Here is a 24,269-nt window from a genome sequence, read left to right on the forward strand (position 1 = left end):
GATTTTTTTCCACCGAACTGCGGAGCAGTGAGCGAGGAGCACGGCGAGCGATTTCACCAGGACATTGCAACAATGGAGAAACGCTATCAGGGCAAATGGAGCCCATCAATGCTTGCAGACTATTGCTGGACAGTGACAAGAGATGCTCCATTTAATGAATACAAGAGACAAGCCAAGAAGCGCCGAGTAGACACTGAATAGGACTAAACTATGTACAGAATAGTTTTTTGCCTTTTGTTTCATAAGAAATTTTATTTATATAACCCTTTTGCTGATTTTTAAAGTGTTACATAAACAGGACAGGTGAAATATTATCATGTAAAGCAACCATAAACACATGAAAAGACCTAGGTTTACAATTTATGATTAAAACTCTATTATCTACACAATATACATAGACATAAAATGTAAAAACTTAAATATCTTAGAAACAGTAGCCAATCAGTTGTTTTAATTGTCATATTTGACTTCAGCACATCAAAATACATAATAAATAGCACATTTTATCTCTGAAGCAGATGACTTCTCAAAAATTGTAGACCAGTGTTACACCACCCATTGCCTGTCAGTTTTGCTAGCTGATGTGGAGAAGTGGGCACTGGGTCACGTGTCCACCCTAGCACATGTAGAAGGGCTAGTACCAGTGGCAATGCTAACATAGGTTAGTGCTAACCCACTGGGTTTGTGCCTTCCCCCTCCATTGGAATGAAAGGGGGAGGACAGAAGGCCTTGCACCTTCTTTCTTTTCCTTCCACATCCATCCACCCAAGGCCAGCATGATTGAGCTCTTAGTACTTTCCTTATGGGAGAACCAATCTGATTTTTAGAATGAAAAATTAAGTTTAATCACAATAAAACCTCACAGCCCATCACTATGGTAGTATAGTTTGGTGAGAGCCAGGCAGAGCTAAAATTTTATGTTTCTATACCAGCATATAGCATTCTATTTTTTAAAAACTGGGGTTCCCAGTAGCAGCAGTAAAAACAAAAACAAAGTAGCAGCAGCAACAGAGGCAATGAAGCTGTTTGCAGACTTAGGAAGAGAGTGCTAAATTGATTTGCATTCAGTTCACATTTGGAAAGTTAACTTTGCAAGCATACAGGCTAGGAACACATCTTTAAAATGAACGCTTAGATTCTACACAAGTTGTTGTCACTCGCCCAGGAAAGAGAGTCGCCACAGGTTAGTGTATTTTTCAAGTCCTGCATAATAGAGAGGCTGTTGACGTGAAAATCAGTCATTAAAAAAATAGTTTAAAAGTAGTGTTGGAGACTACACCTACTAAAATCTTCCTGCCACAATGCGTTTTTTGCAAGCATCTTCTCCTAATTCTGATCTATTTTTTTCTCTTCCCTGTCGCCCTGAGAAAGACTGGCACAAACAAAAGAAACTAGCTGTAGGGAAATACACTAAATGATTATACCCAAAGTGCTGTCAACTTGAAAAGAAGGTAGAAAATACTTTTTCTCTAGTCACTTTCAGCTCTAGTAATCTTAGATATTATTTGAGACAATAGTATTTAAGACCGTACAGGGTGAATAAAAATCAATGTTTTTAAAAAAATCAAATCAGATTTTGCATTTAAATCAGATTTTTTTACCTTTAAATCAAAAACAGGTGTAACAGGGTGCAGGGGGGCCCCTTTATTTTCTGCCACTTCTGCACCCACAAACCAGCCAGAAACCTCAGCTTTGGTGTAATCACCTGTGCTCTTTATTTAGCCACCACCTTGTAGCTACAGACCGTGTCAGGCTTAAAGCCTCAGGGACTACTAGCTTCTGCAGCCAACAGGGGAGAGTGGCCTCTAACTCACTGGCTTTCTTCCTGCCGGCCTTTATGTAGCCCCTGGTTAACGAGGCCAGCAGCTGTTCCCTGTTTGCCACTTAGGCCTGGGCTTACTCAGCCAGCTCCAATTCCCCTTTTCTGATTGGAACTGGTGTGACAGAGATCTGGCTCAGGATTTCCTAGCCAACACTCTGTCACAACAGGTTTACTTATAATAAAAAACAAATTTCAAATTAAATTTGAAATTGTGAACCTATGTTAAGGCCTTAACTTAAAATAATCTATTAAAATTTAAAATACCAAAATAATATTAAGCAGTACATGTTTGCTGCCATTTTCAAAAAACAACAACAAAGGCACCCTGAACTGCTGGAAGTCACTAGCTAAGAACCTGCAACCAGCTGAAGTGATTAACCAGCTTTTCATAGGAATAGCCTCTTCTGCAGGTGCAGAGAGAGTATTTTCTTCATTTCAGTTTATTCAGCAAGTTCAGGTCAATGGCTAGTTCATTCCAAGTTCAGAAACCCATTGGGAGTTGAAAAAGCAGGAACACTTGTTTTCCTCTTGAAATCTGTGCATAAAATCTAGATGTGAGAGGATGGGATCTACTAGTTCCAAAATCTTGAAGGACATAGTGACCAGAAATAATCAGCTCAACTCACTAACTACAGATACTTCCCTTATTTAATAGGTCAATTAGTTTTAAATGCAAAACATGGTTTAATAAACTTCTTGATCAATTTTTTTATTATGTATCCAGTACATTTAAGGTAGTTGCATTTAATAAAATACAACAAAAACATTAAAATACTTTTTATGCATTTTTAATTTAATTTGCATTTCCACCCAAATAGAGCTTGACAAAAATCACAAGAAAAAATTAATCATCAGTTAAATAAGAAATGCATCTTCACCATTTTCTAACATCATAAAAATGGAAAAATGAAGTAAGTTAAGCTATATAATTGCTTAAATAAATGTGTATAGATGTAGTGTATCCTGCTGGTTAGGAAAAAGAAGCACCAAATTTAGCATAAAGGCTATATTTAGTTGCAAATCAACATGTTTTATTGGCTATCAACCAATGAGACTCAATCTTTCTTTGCGAACATAACTAAAAAGTACAACTGCAAAACATGATTAAAATTTATTATTTAAATCAGTGTTTCCTACTTGCTGATTTCAATCTTGATTAAAATCAGTGATTTATAGTGCTTTGATTTAAATCATTTCACCCTGACACCATATCAGACAAAACTGATTTTTCTGTTTGTTTTATATGGACTGTGTCCCTTTTAATCACCTAGACCAATTAAGGGGCTATGTGCTATGTTTATAATGATCTCTTTGTAAGGTATTTGCATACTAAGGTGACAACTATGGTATAAATGCTTAGTGACAGATAGGTAAAAATCGAAACCGTTTAGACATGCTACCTGTTCTATGTTCTGTTGGTAGTATCCTGTACAGGAATTTGTAAAAGCTCTGGCGTCGAGTATTGTGTCCAGAATTCCACTGGCTTCTACTCCTGGTTTCCCCTTCTTTATCTATATAGGTATTGATACCAAAATTATTACCATGGTCTTTTCCCCAGAACAGCTAACCCATTCTCTCTTTTCTTGGCTATAACTCAATCCACTTGGACATTGATTATATGCTCTAGGTAATATACCTTCCATTTATAAGGGTCTCAAAACTCCTTTTTACTAATAATTCTTTATGTAGAATTCTATTATTTTCACTGACTGGGAACCATAATATGAATTAGTCCTTCTATGAGTAAGTAAACATACCAATGTTATGTTTCTAAATCGCACAATGAAATCTTGTGCTGCTTTTTGTGTGTGTGTGTGTGTGTGTGTGTGTGCCTTACTCTGTGGAAATATTATAGAAATAGAGCAGGTTCATTGCTTTTTCCCAAGACTTTCCTGAGATAAGTATTCAGCAACAGCCCTAATAGGGTGCATGGCTGGAGAAATTCTTTCAGAATAAGGCCATGTCTACACTACTGACTTCAGTTGATGCAAATTACGTTGGCGAACAGCCGCATATGTTGGTATATTGCTCAGGTGTGTATACATGGCTGCTTGTGTTGGAGCAGTGCACGTGTACCAGGAGTTCTTGTGTCAGTGTAAAATGCAGTGCACTGCGGTTAGCTATCCCAATGTGTGATGTGCCGCCATCTGGTGCAGTGCCTTTTGGGACATGTTTGCAATGTGTTGCGTGATAGTAATGACTTGCCCAGAGTTCTCTGGGAGTTAGGGGGTCAGATTCCCAGCATGCAATTTTCTCCATCCCATAATGCCATCTATATCCCATAATTTTCATACCTTTTAAAAAAAAAAAATCACACAAACCTGCACCATACTTTTTGGTCTCTGCCATCTCTGACAGAAGCCTGGATACCACAGAGCTCTCTGCTATTCTCATGAACATGGCAAATACAGAACGCATGATTCTTCTGTATTTACAGCTGAATGAGCATGGAGAAGGGCAAGGGACCATGGATAAGTGTAGCATGTGCTTTTCTTTACAATGGTCACATTTCAGCATGGCCCCCAGCCCATCCCTAAATTAATAAGACAAAGGTATCCACTCTTCATTGTTTTATTCATAGGAAAAGAGGCAGCAGTACAACTAACGGAGCCAGAGTTGGCATCTGCTTTTCATTGCCCTGTGGGGTTAGACAGGGTAGGGATATAGAGAGAGCACTTTCTTTATATGAATAGGGATGTTCCTTTTATCCTCTTGAGAGATCTCAATGCAACTTTTGTGCTGGTTCTTTGCAATCCTCTTCCGAAGGATTCTAGTGATGGCTGCATTATTTCTTCTGCTGCTGTAGAACACTTTCCAATGCCACTCTGTAATGAGTTCATCTGGTACCACTGCAGTAAACAGGCTAGTGGCATACGAGCCCTGTCTTGTTAATTTGGGGATAGACGGGAGGGCCATCTTTAAATTGAACAATTTTAAGGAAAAATGCTTCCCACATGTATCTGCAGTCCCTTCTCCTTCTTTAAGCTCAACCACACTTTCCTGGTGGGACTGGCTAGACTCTGGTAGTCTCAAACCGGTCCTGACTCATAGCATGGCTGGAGTTCCTTGCCACATCTCCTCACTCCTCCTCTTCCTCCTCCTTCTCCTCGCTGTTCACAGCAGGGTTTCTGTCTCTAAGTTATCCAGGATGGTCTGCGGGGTTCTGGTGGGGCGTCTGCCAAGTGTGCCATGCAGCTCGCTGTAAAAGCGGCAGGTGTGCAGCTCAGCACCAGATCTATTGTTGTGCTCTCTGGCCTGGGGGTATCGCTAGTGAAGTTCCTTCACTTTCCAGTGGCTCTGCTGTTGATCCCCATTGCACTCCCTTTGCCTGCATCCCCCATGCAATTTGCTTGTAGTCGTCCACGTTTCTATGGTCTGTAGCTGTGCTTGCACAGCCTCTTCTCTCCACAGGCCGAGGAGATTCAATGCTTCCTGATCAGACAAATTGCGCAATCAGGAAAGGGGATTTCAGAAACATTTGGGGGATTTTAAAGGAGTGTCTGTGGGAGGAATCTTCTGGTCTCCCTGAGCCTTGGGCGGTGGAGTTTAAAATTGTGACCAGAGCGGTCACTGTTGCAAGGAACCTGGCACTTAATGTTGACCAACTTTGTAGTTAGGTAGATCAGGCTTAAGTGACATTTGATACTGTAATAGCATTGGCATTGGTTGTTAGCTCCAGCAGCATGTTCTTTTGCCTTCAAATGATGACCTGAGTTCACTTTTTGGGAAAGAAAGAAGCCCATAGACATCTTCAAAGATCAGACTAGCAGCTTTCTTTACCTTTTTAAAAATGTCTACATTTTTCTTTTTTGCTTGGTCAGTGTTTAGAACGATAAAAGAAGAGAATATGATAAAGACCAAGATCTTGCAGATACAGCTCCTTATAATTACATATTCAGCCAAAACAGTACAAAGAAAAACTACAATCCTTTTTCTTTATGTACCATATTCTAGTTTTCTCTTCTCCTTAAATTGGCATTTTGGACTATGTTCACTAGAGCCACTGAAAAGCCTTAGCAGAAAAGAAGGAAACAGAGGGAGGGTAAGAAAGATAGATTCCCAAATGGCAACCTTTTGAATAGTCCAAGTTCAATCTCTAAAACAAAAAGTGGAATCTTTTTTTTCTAAATAATGTGCTCTACAGTCTCACCTCTCATCTTGAGAAACATGAAAGAGAAAGTAAAAGAGATGACCCAAATCACAGAGTTCCTTTGATAGAAGAAATTCAGCTGTTTTGAACACTTACAATCAAAGGAAGTGGTTTCCCTAATTATGTGAAAGCTCTCAGAATAGCTCTTCCACCCCAGGATTCCTTGCACTTTAGAAGTTTGCATAAAAGCTCACATGGAGAATCAGATGCAAAGTGTTTGATTCAAATTTTATTAGGCAGAAGTGTGCATACATTCATATTGCTAGATTTGACAGCTGGTTAAGTTTAGACCACAGTCCTGATTTTGATGGGTGCATTTTGGTCCCACAGTTTTAAATCTTTCACTCTTCGGGTTCTGTAGCAAGACATCCTTTTAAGAGAACTGTGGCAATGGAAAAATTGAGAAAGGATTGTGGGGTCTTTTGATTGTGAGCCATCAGGTTAGGATTTTTCACTTTGATTGGATTTAGACATAGTTTTATAGTTAAAATCCAGCCCTGTTTGCAATAAAAAAGGAAGAATGGTGATATTTGTTTTTTTAAGAACATTGTTTTGTTAAAATGTGCATTCTGAAGAATTAGTCTCTGAACTCTACAACTTCAGTATAATTCTAGCTATGCCATTTCCTCCAAACTATCAAAAACCTGAATTCAATAAGACCTTTGAACAAAAAAGAATCTTTTCAGACGACTGCTACCAACCTTACTTTTTTTGGTACATGTACAGTAATAAAGGTACATTTTTCTTAACTAAAACAATCATTTTGTGAGTGGGGGGAGAAGAAGGAGGAGGCTTTTATAACCCTAAGATCTGTGTGCCTCAAAATTCCCTGTCAAAAATGATGATTTTTTTGATGGTGAGAAGTGATAGAATGCAAATTTTGTAACAATGCAGAATCTAAAGTAACATCAAGACCAAAATTTGTACATGTGGGTAACTAAATTTAGGTACCTAATTGTGCTGGCTGAATTTTTCAATTTCAATGTAATTGAAATTTCAAATTTTGGCAAAATAAATGGTAATTTTCAACCAGCTATAGTAGCTAAAACTTAATTTGATTGTGCCATCAGAGCAGCTGGAGTAGGGCCCAGAATCAGGCCTTTGAGTCCATTGTCCAATTGAGGTCTTTGACTAAAATGATCAGGGCTGTCTCTTTGGGCTGGATATGGCAGAAAACAGACTGAAATTAATCAACAGATTATAAGCAGTACCAGTACTGTCAGATTTGTATTGTCACAACTTATCAATAAGCTTCCCTCAAAAAGGGGACATTAGAGACTGTCTGCTGAGATGACTTCTTGAGTAGGGACCTGACAATCTCTTGTCTGAGAGATCCTGGCAGCCTGCCACCTCAGAGAGAAAGGTATCAACCACCTTCACAAATACTGAATCTTATTGTCCGCCACAAAATTTTGTCTGCCAATACGGACCTGATTTCCAGATCAGAGCACCTCCAGAACCTCAGTGAGCAATACAGGGCAAAACCCAAACAGAGAAGATGTTGCATTTGTCCCTCCCCTTAATACAGAACTGCTATTTTGATTCTAATTAGAATTTTCTTTTCCACAATGTTGGTAGGTGGAGAACTCCTCCTCCTGAGAAATATCTGACTGTACCAGAACAGAGTTGTTAACCACCTAGACTTCAAAATACTTTATGCAGCAGTCTGATTCAGAATATGATTTCCATTAGCAGCAGCCTGTTCCTGTATCCTATCTGATATGTGTTTTTTGTCTGTACAGTGTCTAGCACAATGGATCACTGCTTTGGAGATTCCTAAGTGCTAGTGTAATACAAAGTTCCAGCCTCCTTTCTTTCTTCATCTGTCAAATGTATACAAAGGTAATCTATAAAGATGGTACAAAAAGAAGTTGGGGACTGGTGGAAAAAATGCTATTTTAAATCTCAAAATGCAAAGATCTATGATTTCCTTACTGTTCATACATGTAATTTTGTATTGTGTACATAACTTCTTCTAATTTCCTATTAGATGTGTGCATGGTTCCCATTTCATATTTGTGTGTCTGACATTTGTTTGGGTTTCTTTTTCCATCTAATAAAAGTTGAAAGTGTTGATTGGTGGGATGCAGCTCAGTGGAATTGGCAGTAATAGACAAATACAGAAATAGAAGTAAACAAGGTTTCATGTGATTGTAATGATGTAATGTGTTCATCCCAAAATATACTGTGATTTTGAACTATACTGTTTTTCAAATACACAACCACAGTAAATATTTCAATATCCAGCTATCTTCTACCCAACACTCGCACATGTCTTTTAAATCATTTTAAGGAAGTTTGGTGGTGGTGGTGAGGGATTCATGTATGTCCACTGCTTCTTAACAGTCTACTATTATTAAAGACAATTACTACTTTGCCATTAACTTCACTGGGGCCAGGATCAGCCCTGAATTAACAACACATTACTGTGGGCATTTCTAAGTTTCCATTTCTCAGCAGACCTGAAGCTACTGCTTTATTGCACACTTTCATTTGCGGCAGCTGGCTTGGATTCTTGTTTTGATTTAGAGTTTGGGTGGTTTTCTTTTAACCAACAGAATTTTTAAAAAGTAAACCTTTTATTTTAAAGAATTTTAGGATAACAAAGATGAGGAAGGATACAAACAAGTCAACCAGTGAAACATTAAATCACATTTCCAAATAATCATTAATATGTCTCTCTTGTCAGAAAGTAGACATGTAGAAAGAGAGATCTAGAAGTGGAGAGGGATTCTGTATAGAGAAGTCAGCACAGAAGTAGGAAGATTAGAGGAAAACCAGAACATAGATGTCAAACACACAATGTAGTAGCAGAGCTGGTCAGTTTTTGTGTGCAAAGGTTCTTCATCCAAAAATGGTGTTTTCTTTCTTTTCTTTTTTGAAAGCTTAACTTCATGAAAAATTATCAGTTTTCACATGTTATGAAATTTCCTGACACTCATCAATATTTTAATGGAAATGTTTAAATCATTATTATTTGAAATAATTTTCAAAATCATTATAGAAAAAGTTCATACAATTTCCATTTAAAATTAAATTACTGGAAATTAAATTAAAACTGGAAACAATTTCAACATTTAAAAAAATTTCTGTCATTTTTTGAACATCTCTACCCAGGAGGTTTATTATTTATCAGCCATGTTTCTACATAAAATAAAAATTTTCAACCTTAAACAAGGCAATGTATTAACTGTTCTGAAAATGAGATAAAGACCATATATCCTGAAACTTTTTGAGTTCTTGCTGTCATTTGTACAGGACTTTACAAGGCCTTTATAGAGGATTCCAGCTGTTGAGACCTAGCCTAGAGCACTGCCCTTAACAAGCCTTCAACCGTACAGATATAGATAGGGCTGTCACTCTAGCCATCCACTTTTGTCTGGAAGGTGATAGGATTGCAGATGGCCCTCTATGGTTGGAGAAGAGCTCTGTGCAGGACAGAGTGATGTAGTAGGCTGGATTCTTATGTTCCATGAGGTCAGCTTGGCAATTTTTGCCAAGGAAGATTACAGTTTTCATGACTGAGTTTGAGAAAATACTTAGCTGAAAGATAACTTCATTTGAAAAGTGGAGCACAGTCCATTCTTTGTTACCTCTGTTGGAGAGTCTATGCTAATTGTTCAGTGAAGAGGCTAGTTGAATATCTCCAAGAAAGTTCTCTGCTTCTCTAACAGATTGGGAACTCTGCAGTTGTTCAGACAATTTTATCTTAATTGAAACAGGATATAAAACTTCTAAAAAAGTGTGAAGTATCCAACACAGTTATCTTTAGGCAGGTGTAATAAGTCTAGCAGCAGCCTCTGGAAATGCTTATCCCCTCCAGGATGCTGATGATCATAGGTTGTTGCACTGAGTCTGAACCTCCAGGTCTCCACTTTTTTCTTTTTTCAGCCAGGCTTTAAATGATTGTCTTTTGTCTTGGTCCCAAGTGCTGGGATGCTTGAAGAGAGTTCTCTGGGGATGAGGGGCGTTCTGCTTGTTGCATTTGTGCTGTTGTCCCTAGCAAAGTTGTTCACATAAGATGTATAGTGACTTTGATCTCTAAAATGATCTCCTCTGACATTCTTGCATTTGCTCCAGTACAGCAGTATCCAGATCCAGGTCAGTACCCATTTCACCTGCTTTTGGAGAATGGGCAGAAATTTTTGGCATTTGACTACTTCTCTGTTCTTCTGGAGAATTCGAGATCTGGGTTAACATCTTCTCAGATATTCATAAGAGGTTCAGTTGCAAAAAACAATGCAGAATAAAAGGGAAGATCACCCTAAATCTAACAGAAAACCAGAGTGACCCTGTTGGGTAAAGATACTGTTTTCTAGGAGTCTGGGTATTTCAAACCTGATGCTCAGAGAACTATTCTACCCCTCCCACAGTTATCAGGTGTTGCTGTGCATTTTGACAGCTTTCATTTTTAACTGTTCCCAGATACTAAAGTTTGTATTTTCAAATACAGTTCACAGAACGTGACTAATTTCTGAAATCTTACATCTGTTTCCTTACAACTATACAGTATCTTTATCTTTTAAATGATTTTGCTGTTGCAAACAATCAGAAAATCAGTAACCATAACAAAAACCAAATGTTGCTGGCAGATTTCAGTCTGTCATGAGTGCTAGTATAAAATTTAGATATGGTTCCATGCTGTACACTGAATAATGTAATGCTCCTATGGGATTTGTCTGGGCTTCAGTGGGTTTCTTATTGAAATCCATGGGAAAGGAGGTGTTTATCCTTTATGTCAGTGCCATGTTTTAACAGATGGCAGTGTATTTGTATCTGAAAAGGTAGTTTTCAAACTTTTTTGAGCCCGTTGTAATGATAATTTTATGCATAAAGTGCCCTTACTCAGCTTTATCCTAGATTCTGCAGCTTTTGTCAGCAATCTCTCCTTCCCTCGTTGACAGGAGATTGTTGCCCACAATATAATGAAGACAAAGAAAGGCCCTGATTCTGCAGTTGATCCTCCCAAGTTATTTTGACCTTTGCATATAATGTGTGCAATGCTGGGAATTGATTGGGGCTCTGCATGGGTTTCTTGGGTCTCCCGTTGTGGTGTCAGTTGCAAGATTAAGGCCTAAATTAGCTGTGTATTATCTCTCGTCAATTATATCATAGTGTCTTTAGGAAAAAATCTCCCAGAACTTCTGATGTACCAATCTCTCTCTGCTCCAATTTTTTTTAACTGAACTGTCTTTTAAAATTGTGTTGTTCTGACAGGGAAGTCCTCCAGATTCTAAAAATCAGTGGATTCTGTTTATAATCCAATAGTTTTAAAGTTGCCCTGAAAACTGCAAAATTATATGCAAAGGTCAAAATAACAAATTATAGAATATTATAAAATCCTGTTTCCTATTCAAGGGATCCATTTCCAATATCCTTTAATATTAAACATTTAATCTACATGCTTGCTGGTACAAAATACAATTAATACAAGTTAAATATATAAACTTCCAAGGTCTACATACAGTTGCACAAACCTACAACAACAGATAATGACCACATTTTATAACACCGATTCTACTTCAGCAACACATTACACTAAATTACAGAACTGAGATACTTTGGGACTATATTTCTTTTTTAGACTTTTACTAAACAATTAATATGCAATTTATAAAATTAAGTGACCACCAACATATTTTTATTACAAAAGAAAAAAAAATGGATTTGGGGTAGTGTGTATAGGGTGACCAGATAGTAAGTGTGAAAAATTGGGATGGGGGTGGGGTGTAATAGGAGCCCAAAATAAAATAAAAGCCCCAAATATCGGGACTGTCCCTATAAAATCAGGACATCTGATCACCCTAAGTGTGTATAAAACAGGCAGGGTAATAATCTTCCATTACATAGCAGTGGGAACTGGGTTGGATCCCATATTTTTTCATTTTTACACATTGTATCCATTGGGGCTTTTTTAAAAGGTGTAGAATTTCAGTAACAAAAACGTAATACTGGTTTTGGGTGTGAGCCGGACATCACTGAACCACGCTTCCAACCTTAACTTTTTTAATGACGTTTTTTGTGTGTCTTTGTAAAAGTACCCAAAAGAGTAAGATTTTTTTAAAAACAAAAGTACTAACAATGTCACTTCAATAGTGCAATTTAACTTTTATTTTCTTTGTGTGGCTGGTGAATCAGTGCTAGCATAATACTGAATATGTGAATCTCCTATACTAGAAACTTGATAATTTCTTTGTCTTAAAAATCTTACCTTTTAGATGGGCTGTTGAAAGTTAAATTGGGACAGGTAATCCCCTAAATGGAATACAAACCAAATCAAGCCCCCCCCTTCCAGCTTTAAGTCAGCATGCAAGCAGGGCTTTCATAATTCAATTGCAATTTGAAGTCAACCATGAGATGTGTATTGGAGAGACCACAGTCCTCATTAGAGCAGATAACTCTGCTTATTTACTGTTTAAAGTTCTCATTGAATGTTCCTTACGCATCAAAGTCTTTTGACTACACAGTGCATCATGTGTTTTCCATCCTGCTTTGCTAATATGAAAGAAGATTTAATGGGTTTAACAAACATGTCCTTAATTGGACAATAATTGGCTTCTGCTGAATAACAGCTTTTCAGGTTCTTCTTGGGGTCTCTGGGGCATGAAAACTACTGACCCCTCCTTATAAAACTTTATGAGAAAATGCACAAATGGTTTCCTGGCAGGGTCTAAAAAAACAGAGGGGTTTATATTCCACTTTTGATTTTCATGTTAGTGATCAAACAGTTTAGCAACTACCTATCATTGTTATGTGGTTATTTTAAAGAGTTCTTTAATTGCAGACTGTTTTTAAAAATCCCTCAATTTACTGCATATTGTAGGTGGGAGTAGGGAAGGGGGAACCTCATGACAAGCAATAGAATGTAAATCTAGGACTTGAAATATAGCGTGACTGTAGTCTTAAGAGAACTAACTTATGCACACTTAAGAATGAGCAGGAAATATAAATAGTTTATTAAGCATCATATTCGGTTTAGCTTTAGAAAGAATGTCATTAAAATAATAGCCAGTAAGGGCCAATTTCTGCTTCCATCAAAATTTATGGGAGCTCTAGCATTGACTACAGAGGTAAGGCTATTGTGTGCAAAAGTGTTACCAGGTTTGTTTTGATCTGGTATGTCATTAAACAAAGAAGTGATACATTTAAAGCAAACCAGTGCCTGCCCCTGAACTCTACACAATTTTATGATCCATCTTTTAGTCTCCCCTAGTACTTCGTGTTTGTGTTGTAATTTTAGATATTAAGCTCCTTAATATTGTGTCCTTGGGAATGTGTTTTCTCTATGTTTAAGGGCCAACCATTCTTTCAGCACTCAACAAATAATACTTTTAACCCTAAACATTTATCAGCATTTTGTGTTTCATTTAGTCTTGGTAATCAGTAAATAGAATAGTTTTAAATGAAACATTAACACTGTTATCCCAATTGGCCATTTTTACAGTGTAGAGAACATGGGAAGAAGCTAAGATTTAAACTCTCCCAGGAATATGTTGGAGTTCAAAGTCCTTAAATGCTGTTAGACTTTGGGACTAAAGCATTGTCAAGTCTGCTTTAAATTCTTCTAATTGATTCTGAAGATTTCCATTATAAGCACAGCAAACATTTATTTACAGGAATGTAAATAATCAAACTCTATTGCACAATACATTAATAAATATTAGAAAACACGTAGGGATGTTCTGCTAATCAGATTGCTGGAGTAGCTAAACATTTCTAACCCTGCAATTTTGCATAGAGTGAAGGTGCCTCATGCTGTGCAATTAACTGATTTATTAACAGCAAAGTTGGTTGGCTGCTGGCTGGCCTGATGGTCTAACGAGAATCAGTGTTTATTTCCAAATTTGATCTGAAGCAGTATGCTCAGACAGAGGGTGGGGGAAAGATGCACTGTACGTATTCTCCCGTGCTACCTCTCCTGCTCCCTCCTCCCCACCAAACAACCAGCTGGAATAATAAGTGTGATGATTGGTAATGTTCATATGGAATCAGCTGGACTTTTTTAGACCCAGGCCTGCATAGTTTTAGGGGGTTGACAAGCTGCCTTTCCTCATTGTAGAGAGACAAGGTGGGTGAGGTAATTGGTGGAAAAGATACGCTTTTGAGCTACACAGAGCTTTTCTTCATGTGTGGGAAAGGTACTCAGAGTATCACAGCTAAATACAAGGTAGAACAGACTGTTTGAGGTAAGGTAGCTGGGGGGCAGGGATAGCTCAGTGGTTTGAGCATTGGCCTGCTAAACTCAGGGTTGTAACTTCAATCCTTGAGGGGGCCACTTATTTTTTCTGTGTGAGTTCGTTTGAGAGTGTAGTGATTGTCTGGTTTCACCCACACAGTTGTTGTTGGCATTTAGTGCACTGGATGAGATACACCACATGTTGTGATAGACATGTGTAGGACCGATGGATCTTGAAAGGTGTGTTGTGGGGGGTGTTGATCACAGTAGCAGTGGAGATATATCTGCAGGTTTTGCATCTGTTGTTCTGGCAGGGTCTGGTTCTGCTTTGAGTTGGTGGATCCTGGTCCATGGGGAGCTTGCTTCTGATGAGGACCTTAGAGAGGCCAGAAGAGGAGGTTCAGGAAAGATTTCTTTTAGGGTGTGGTCTCCATCAAGTATGGGTTGTAATTGTTTAATGATCATGTGGATTGTGGTGTGAGGTGGTAGGTGACGACTAGGGGTGTGCAGTTGGAAGGTTTTTTTTACGTATTGAATCTGGTTCTTTTTGGTTATTTGAGTGGCCCATTTTATGATGTGATCTACTTCTCTGGTGAAGTTTCCCTGTTTGGTGAAAGCAGTTTTTAAGTGTGTTAATATGTGTATCCCATACTTCCTCCTCGGAGCATATTCTGTGATTTCTGAGAGCCTGGCTGAAGATAACAGATTTCTTGGTGTTTTTGGGTTGTTTACCGGATTTGCGAAGTTAAGTGTGGTGATCTGTGGGTTTCTTGTCTGTAGTTGTCTGCAGGGTTCCATTGTTGAAGCTGATTGTGGTGTCCAGGAAGTTGATGCTGGTCTGGGAGTGTTTTAGAGAGAGCTTGATGGATGGGTGGTGGAGGGTGAAGTTGTGGTGGAAATCTATGAGGGAGTTTAGGTCATCTGTCCAGAGGATGAAAATATCATCCAGAAATTCTTCCCTTGTATCTATTTTGAATGGAATTCACAATCTGACATTAAGGCCTTGTCTACACACCTGAATATCTGCAATTCAGCCACCAATCAATCTAACTGTATTGGTGCTAACTCCTAAGTGTAAGCAAGAGCAAGCCAGGCCTTGCATTAGCTGAGGGCTGGTCTACACTGGGAACTTACATCAGCATAGCTATGTCTCTCAGGGGGTTGAAGAAGCCACACCCCTGAGAGATGTAGCTATGCCAACCTAACCCCTGGCATAGGCAGCACTAGGTCAACCTAGCTACTGCTTCATGGGGAGGTGGAATACTCACACCAATGGGATCACCCCTCCCATCAGCCAAGGTAGTGTCTACACTGAAGCACTACAGCAGTGGTCTCCAACCTTTTTATGCCCTGCCCCTTCCCCAGGCCCTGTCCCGCTCACTCCATTCCCACCCCCGCCCCCGTTGCTCGTTCTCCCCCACCCTCACTCATTTTCATTGAGCTGGGGCAGGGAGTTGGGTTCGGAGTGTGGGAGGGCCTCTGAGCTGAGCTTGGGGCAGGGATTTGGGGTGCAGGAGTGAGGGGTGCAAGCTCTGGGAGGGAGTTTGGGTGCAGGAGGGGACTCCAGGCTGAGGCATAGTGTTGGGGTGCAGGAGAGGGTGAGAGGTGCGGGGTCTTGGAGGGAGTTTGGGTGCAGGAGGGGATTCTGATCTTGGGCAGGGGGTTGGAGTGCAGGAGGGGGTGTGAGGTGTAGGCTCCGGCCGGGAGGCGCTTACCACAGGCGGATCCCGACCAGCGGCACAGCAGGGCTCAGGCAGGCTGCCTGCCTGCTGTGGCCCCACACCGCTCCCGGAAGCAGTTGGCTGCTGGCAAGTCTCTGTGTGCCCCTGGGGGGAGGAGAGAGTGAGGAGTGCAAGCTCTGGGAGGGAATTTGGTGCAGGAGGGGGCTCTGGGCTGGGGCAAAGTGTTCGGTGCACAAGAGGGTGAAGGGTGTGGCTCTGGGAGGGAGTTTGGGTGCAGGAAGGGGCTTCGGGCTGGGGCAGAGTGTTGGGGTGCAGGAGAGGGTGAGGGGTGTGGGCTGGGGCAGGGGGTTGGGGTGCAGGAGGAAGCTCCGGGCAGGGTCTGGCCAGGAGGTGTTTACCACAGGTGACTCCCAGGCGGCGGTGGTGGGGGGCTCAGCCAGGCTACCTGCCTGCCCTCGCCCCACGCCACTCCTGGAAGCGGCTGGCTGCTGGTATGTCTCTGCGGCCCCTGGGGCGGAGGGGGGCAGTGGGTAGGGTGACCAGATGAGAGGAAGAAAATATTGGGACACGGGGTTCGGGGGTCTGCAGGCGGAGCAAAAAAAAAAAAAAAAAAAAGCCAAGTGCTGCCGGCGGAGAAAAAAGTGTAGACCTATCCTGGAATTACCAATTGGAATTTATCTTTACATGTATTTGGTATATATCCTGATTAGTTCAAGCAGTGCAGGCCCTGGCTTGTCTTGTCTACACTCAAGGGTCAGAACAGGCAGAGGTATACTGATTGGTGGTCAGTAAATGTAGTATTGTATTGGGGCTGTTCATAAGTATAGCCAAGGCTCAGGGGGCTCTAATACTGACGGCAAAGAACACAGAGAATTCATATTGATGCTTATGTATTTGCACTAGAATACAAAGCACAACACTAATAGAAACCTAATAGATGGTGTTTAGAGGCATCTGTGATGAGGTCTCTGTTCAGTTCCTAGTTTACAGATCTCCAGAGCACACTAGCCACCATGACAGTTGGTGTTCACTGATACTTTCATTGGCAAATGGACATAAAGATTAAACTATCCTTTCAGCAGGAGAGATGATTCTGAGAGGTCAAGTTTGGGCACAATGTCAGGGTGCATGGAGGTAGCTTGCACTCCTGCTGCCTGCACTCTGCGTGTCTTCTGAGTAAAGACAGGACTTCATGTTCTAGTGCTGCCACACTGGCCACACTTCATGAGCATTAATTTAATTAAAATATGTATTTTAATGTACTTTGCTTTGTCTTCTAATTTCTTGTCAATGGTTTAGTTTTCAAACATAGCAAAGTAGTTTGGTTTGGTTTTCTGATTCACCCCCACCCACACCCACACCCACAAAATGCTGTCCAATCTGCGCTTCAGTGGAATACATATTGTTAACAGAGATCAGCAAGTGCTCAGGTTCATCCAGAACTGTTTTAGAATATTGTGTGATGAGTGGTTGGTAATGTGATGTGGTGATTGCTATTACCTTGTGACTAGCCAAGGACTTATCCTATGACTGGGTGTGGGGTATCATCAGTAAATTAGATGCCACTTGTGGTTGTCCTGCATGTCAAATTGTAGTTCAACAGTGTGTCCAGACTGTGTATGTCTGAGTCAGTTAGGGCCAGTTTCCCAAAGGTGTTTAGGTACCTAAAGTTGCAGATAGGTGCCTAGGGGGATTTTCATAAGTGCCCAGATGCTTTTGAAAATCCCACTAGACACCTGTCTGTGTTTAGGCAACTAAATAACTTTGAAAATCTGGTCCTTAGCTATTTAGTCAACTAGTGACTATCTACGAGTTTTCACTTAGAATCTGGAACATCCATGTCAGAAGGGGAGAAAAGATTTTCAAAGCACAATTGCATTGATAAAGATGACTGGCTGTTTGCTTGGTCCCTGCTGCAAATTGGCTAATGTAATCCACAGCTGAGCCATGGAAAAGAGCAAGAAGTGAAAGGAACTGGCTGGAATCTCCAGCTCTAAAGACAGCAGAGTGATTGATTTAAAAGAGGCCTAGAAAAGATTTCTCTCTAGGAATAATGGTCCTTAGGGGGAGATGTTTTTTATGACCTCCTAATTTGGGAGATTTTATGGATGATTAATAGCTGCTTCCCCCAGTCCTAGATACAAGCTTGCTCTGACATCAGTTACATCTTAATTAAGAGATGTGAACAGCAGCATAAGATCAAGAAAAAAATGCATTAAAAGCAATGGGTACATCAATGCCTGTAACTGCCCTGAATGGACCAAAGTGTATTTGTTACTACATTGTAAATAATGTATGGTAGTATGCTCTACATCATCTGAGCTGATGGTTTGACGTGGACTCTTAGAGTATGTTTACGCTGCAATTAGACAGCCATGGCTGGCCCATGTTAGCTGACTTGGGCTCGTGGGGCTCGGGCTGTGGGGCTGTTTCATTGCAATGTAGACTTCAAGGCTTGGGCAGGAGCATAAGCTCTGGGACCAGCCCCACAGCCCGAGCCAGCTGGCATGAGCCAGTCACGGGTGTCTAATTGCAGTGTAGACATACCCTTAGATTCTGATCCTGCAATTGATAGTGTAGTAATAGTTTCAATTGACTTCAGTGGGGCTCTGAATTGGCACAACATTCCTCTTGCTTGTGAGCTATTACAGCATCGGAGCTTAAAGTACAAAGCACCTGCTTTGGGCCTTTCTTGCAATGAAATTGAAAATGGTTTCATCACATGATTTTAATACGTTTTAATGATTCTCAGTTAAATTCTTGGTATATTTAGAGCCTAAAAGCATGACCCTGGGGAAGTTTAGCATGAAAAAAATAACACAAGCCATGGTGCGTGGACGTATTTTTTAATTGTAGCATCATATTTCTAGGTGAAGAGGACATGAGTTTTCAGGTGGTCACACAAGAAGAGTGAGTTTGTTTTTTCAGGGCACTGGGGTGTTGAACAAAACAAAAGAATCCTAGATGTTTTCATTTGTGTTGGGCCTGAATTAAGAGACTTGGATTTGTTCATCTCACTTTTCATGATATTGTTAGGATTCAGGGACTGAGATCTAATATTCAAGCAGGCAATATAGGAATATTAGTCGGAATCTTTTAACAGCTGCTGGCAGGGTATCTATGGACCTGTGGTTGGAGTTCAAAGCTCCAGCCCACTGGCAGATTCCCTCCGGGGATAGCAGGAATATAACTGTCTGTCCTTTGGTGGTGGTGAATCGCACCTCTGGCACAGTTGCTTAGGTAGGTGCAAATTAAATGCCCTTGCACCCATCTAGGTGAATCAGGTCCTCCAGCATTGAAATTCACAATAACCTTACAAAAGCCTCAAATATGATTTTGCACCTCTGATGAAAACATAATGAGACGTTTTAAAAAATCAAAATTATTTAATTATGCTGTGGAGGGACAGAACGTTGAAAAAGAATTTTGAAACTCTCCATGTATCATACATACAGCAATGCATGTACCACACCTGTAGAATATAAATTCTATATCCTATTGAAGTTGTTTGTGCATTACACTCTGTTCATTTGTGATAATAACTCAAATCTCATTGAGCAGGGGAAACAACATAGTACACTGTGCAATCAGAAATCTTGGGGTTAAGTTCAAGGCTATGATTAAACTTTTGCATTCAGCATATGCAAACCATAGCACACCAGCTAAAGGTGCTAATTCAAACCTTGATGAAGTTATTTGGAAAAGGCTGCAAGAGAAAAACTATTGTAACCATGTGAAATGTTTACTTATTACACATCTATAGGCTTCCACATGCACGTGTATATTCATACCATGGCACTCAGTACAAAATCTAGAGACAAATTAGGTTTGTTTTGCCAGTGGCTTTATATTTGTTAGGGTGGTTGTAGCTGCTGTAATAAAGCTTGCCAAGGTCCCTTATTTTTTTTTATGTATTATTACTCAGTGGGGCTGACTGCTTTACTGACCATGACTTTGTTTCCTTCCAATGCTTGTGACTGATCTAGCTAGTAGAAGCTCAGAGGTTAATGTAATATTTCAAGGAAGGCATTTTTGGGAGGGATAATGTATAGTATGGCTGTGTTTGCATTCTATAACCCCCCACTTCTAGAGTGTGTGTGTAAAACAATAACATGTTTTTTTTAAAAAATCATTGACTATTTTTTAAAATAAACATTTTATTATTATTTATTATTATTATTATTATTACTATTGGAATATACTATAGAGCTGCAAATGTTGAGAGGCCCAAAAATTAAACACACCATTGTAAAACAAAAACAAACAAAAACCCCAAAATCTTTTTTTGACCAAGTTTTTTTAAAAAAACTAGTCTCCTAAATCCTTATTTAGGCACTTTAAAAAGTGGCCTGATTTTCAGAAGTGCTGAGAACTCTGCATTTTCCAAACTCTCTCACAGTGTTTTGAAACAGGTAGGTTTTCTAGGGAGAATACCCCAAGTGGACATTATTTTTCTGATTCATATATATGATATGTGTGGTTTGTGCATGGAGTCTAATATATATTATTTCAGCAAATACATTTTATTATTAATTGTCAAACTTTTTCTTTTGGTTTTTGAACAGGCAGAAATACTCAGTGTGCTCAGTCACAAAAACGTCATTCAGTTCTATGGAGCCATTATAGAACCTCCTAACTATGGCATAGTTACAGGTGAGGACTCTTCCTTTGACTTTTTTCTTTATAATATAGAAGGTCTAACGTTGCTAGATCCTAACTCAAACTGTGAACTGTATGCTCTTGTTTTGCTGTTGTAAGTGTATGGCATAAAGTCTTAAATAAACTAATTATATCTACATAATTGGAAACCATGTTTCTATTTCTACCTATGATTAAATGTATTCTTGACATTACTGACATTCTGTCTGAGTGCACTTACAGCTGCAATACCTAACTGGTCACATTGCTTGCACCCACATTGAGTCAGTTGCAGGATTGGAGGGTTTCTCAACTAGGGCCTGATCTACACTTACAATTTAGGTTGACATACAGCTACATCAGTCAGGGGTGTGAAAATATCCACATTCCTGAGTGCCATCGGTATGTCGACTCAACCCCCAACGTAGACACAGCTAAGCTGAAGGAAGAATGCTTCCATTGACCTAGCTACTTTTGTTCGGGGAGACAATGTTCTTACACCAATGGAAAAACCCCTTCCATTAGTGAAGGCTGCATCTACACTATGGGGTTATGCCAGCATAGCTATGGGACTGTAGCTATGCGGGTATAGTTGCCATAGTGTAGACATACCCTAGACTAGGCACTTCTCAAACGGAGGCCTCCATCTTATTCTCCCATCACTTTGCATAAATAAATTTCATAGTCCATACTCAGTTTGAATTCATCATCATTTGTCCTGTCATGTAGACCTTGTACATTAGCATTGTAAGCCCCGAACCGAGTCAATTTTTATCACAGAAGGCTTCCTGCATGGCTCTATATTTTGTTGGCTTACTGTATCCTACCTGCAAGGTAATATAATGTGTAGCCAGTTTTAGTCACCACTGAATTTTTAATAGTTTTGATATTTTGAAAGCAAGTATGGAAATGATGACAAAAACTGCCTCTTCTAAAAGAACCAAAACAATTATTTTTACAAGCTATGAACTGAATTGCTTGACATTCTTTTAACTACAGAGCTATTTTAATAAATGTACTCAACTGGGTATACACATCTCTCTCTTATCCGTTAAGTGAGTTATTGAAGTTTATTTTATTTCTGCAGCCCAGCATCTCCCACAATTCTGAGATGTCTGAGCTGTTCTCTCCGCAGTTCTGGAGGTGGTGCCACATTGCAGCACAGCCTGAACTGGCCATGACCCCTTCTCCAGTTTGCCTCTAGAATTTTTGCCTTTATATACTGCTCCATATACTCTGCCTCTGTATACTGTATAACAGCAGCTAGAGGTGGTTTGCTTTATTCCTGAACATTTCCTTTGACTGTTTTATTTCAATTCATTTTGGAGTTGGAGTTGTATGAAATTTTAGCTTATACTGACTTTACAAGTGTTTTTTATATAGCTTGTTGTAAAACTAGCCAAATATCTAGATGACCTGATGTACTACCTGGAAGACCTCTCCCTTTGAAAGTAAACGATCTGGTTCTTTATCCCTCCCTACTTATTTTCACTGCTCACTACTTCCCAGACATCTCAATGTAGGAGATAGTGGGCCGCAGAATGGGAAATTCTTGCCCAGTAATGTCCTTTCTGCTAGCAGCATCTCCAGCAATTGCCCCCACCCCCTGCTATGTCTTCAATAGCCAAGGGACAACATTTAATTTTTTATTGCTATCATTTGTGGGCTCATTAGCCTAGGTCACTGGTTGGTATTCAGTTAATTCTAACAGTTTTTACACAGCTTTGTAATTAATTATCTGGCGGGAAGCTGGAGAAGGGAGCATGGCCAGCACCACCTGTATTACAACAACAATGTCCCACCTCTGGAAGTGCAGAGGGGAGGGGAACAGCCAATCCTCATCATAAATTAGAGAAGCTTAAAGGCTGTTTTAAACTATGCCGGCTGCCAATGCCCTCCTGCAATCAGCTGGGTACAAGGATATCGCAGCCATACCCCTTATGGCAGCAACCAGGGGAGGAGGTAGCATAGGAGCTCTGCTATGTTAGCTTCATACCACTTGAAGATTCCTCTGTGCTACCGAAGAATCCCATGTCTAGGTACATCAGCTTTAGGGCTTCTCTGTGCTGCCTGAGCAATGCAAAGCTGCCATAGCACACTGGAGTATTGGGGCCAAATAGTGTTCCTTTAAGAACAGAATCGACTAGTTTTCAGTAAATGTTATTGTAGGGTAAAAGGCTGTTGGGTTTAGGATAGTTGATTCATTCATTACAGACACAAAATCAGGTTATATACCACTAAGGCCTTGTCTACACAGTGCTTTAGTCTGCACCAGAGAGGTGAAAATTTTAGTTTTCACTTGCATGTCACACACTGACTGTCCCATGTGGATCCTGCTAGTATGCACTAAAAGTTCCCTAGAGCACATTAATCTAGTACGGTTTGAAATGGGACTACATTAACATGTGCTAGGGAGCTTTTAGTGCATGCCAGCAGGGTCCACAGATATCAGTTAGTGCACAACATGTTAGTGCGGGCTAAAATTTACATCCCTCTGGTGCAGTTTAAAGTACCATATACAGGGACGGCTCCAGGCACCAGCTGAGCAAGCTGGTGCTTGGGGCGGCAAATTGTTCGAGGCGGCATTCTGCCCAATCCTAGAGCGGCATGGCCGCTTTTTTTTTTTTTGTTCCGCTCCGGCCGCCCTGTAGGGGGCGGCGGTGCGGAGAACCAGAGCGCCCTGCAGGGCAGTCCTCTTCCTTCCCTCCCCGCCGACCGGAGCAGAGCCCTCGCGGCAGGCCTTGGTTTGCCGTTCTGGCCGCCCCGGTTTTTGTTTGTTTGTTTTTTTTTGCTTGGGGCGGCTAAAAAGCCAGAGCCGGCCCTGACCGTATAGACAAGCCTTAAGGCTTTAAAGTTCTCCTGTACCATTTATATGTGTAGTTTGTTTTCTAAGATTAGTCTACTGCTTATAATGCTAGGTTGCCAGATACATGATATTGTATTTAGAGACTAAATGAATTAGTAGTAGGTCAAAAATGTTTATCTAGTAGAATGATAAAGGAATGTGACAGAACTTACACTTGCACTGTTTAATGTTTAATAAAATATATCTTTTTAAGTAACTTCTAATTGTTAAAATAATTCAGAAACAATAATCAGGGGAAATTGTGTGTTTATTTGTATGGTACTTTCTTTGGAGGAAAACATTTAAATATATTCATACACTTACTTTTCTAGGTTGAGGTAGAATATAAATATAAAATATAAAAAGAGGAAAAAATAGCAATTTGACTATATTTGCTACATAGCTCAAATTATAAATACTCTATTTATTTATTTTTAAAAAAAAGACATTAAAGTGCCTTTTTCCCTCCTCTATATCTTTGTCTGGCCTGGTGACCAGTCTATCTGTAACAGCCACTGTGGATAGGTCGTATCTGGTTGGTTACCTTATTGTATTTTGTTAGGGGCACTGTAACAGGCCCCCTTCTCGCCCTTTGGATCACCACAAACAGTTGGACACTTCCGAGTTTATAAGTACCAGTGTGTTATGTATTAGGTCTCCTCTACCACTTCACCAGTACAGTCCCTTGTGCAGCAACGTACAATTGGATGTAAACTTCCCCAATAGTCCATTCTCTGGGAATGGAGAGGCAAGACTTCACTATCGTGAGATCCTCTACCCTGCAGCTCTGGCCAGCCTTCCCTTTTCACTTCCTTTCTGTCCTTTAACTGTTCCCAGAAGATGGGTTGATTGCTGTCATTAGTTCATCAGCCTCTGGCCCAGTGGTGGGCAACCTGCAGCCCATCTAGGTAATCTGATTGCGAGCGGTGAGACATTTTGCTGACGTTGACTGTCCG

At 40.1% G+C, this 24,269-nt stretch overlaps 1 protein-coding gene across 2 annotated transcripts in view; it reads left to right on the top strand.

Moving 5' to 3' along the window:
• MAP3K20 (mitogen-activated protein kinase kinase kinase 20) overlaps positions 1-24,269 on the top strand; it is a 134,421-nt gene that overhangs the window by 19,740 nt on the left and 90,412 nt on the right. For both annotated transcript variants that reach the window (XM_065413487.1, XM_065413489.1), the window contains exon 2: positions 20,396-20,483. In XM_065413487.1, coding sequence (XP_065269559.1) covers positions 20,396-20,483 — 88 coding nt within the window. The remainder of the gene's footprint in view (positions 1-20,395; positions 20,484-24,269) is intronic.

Source organism: Emys orbicularis, chromosome 11, assembly GCF_028017835.1.
Source record: "Emys orbicularis isolate rEmyOrb1 chromosome 11, rEmyOrb1.hap1, whole genome shotgun sequence".
Classification (NCBI taxonomy): domain Eukaryota; kingdom Metazoa; phylum Chordata; order Testudines; family Emydidae; genus Emys; species Emys orbicularis.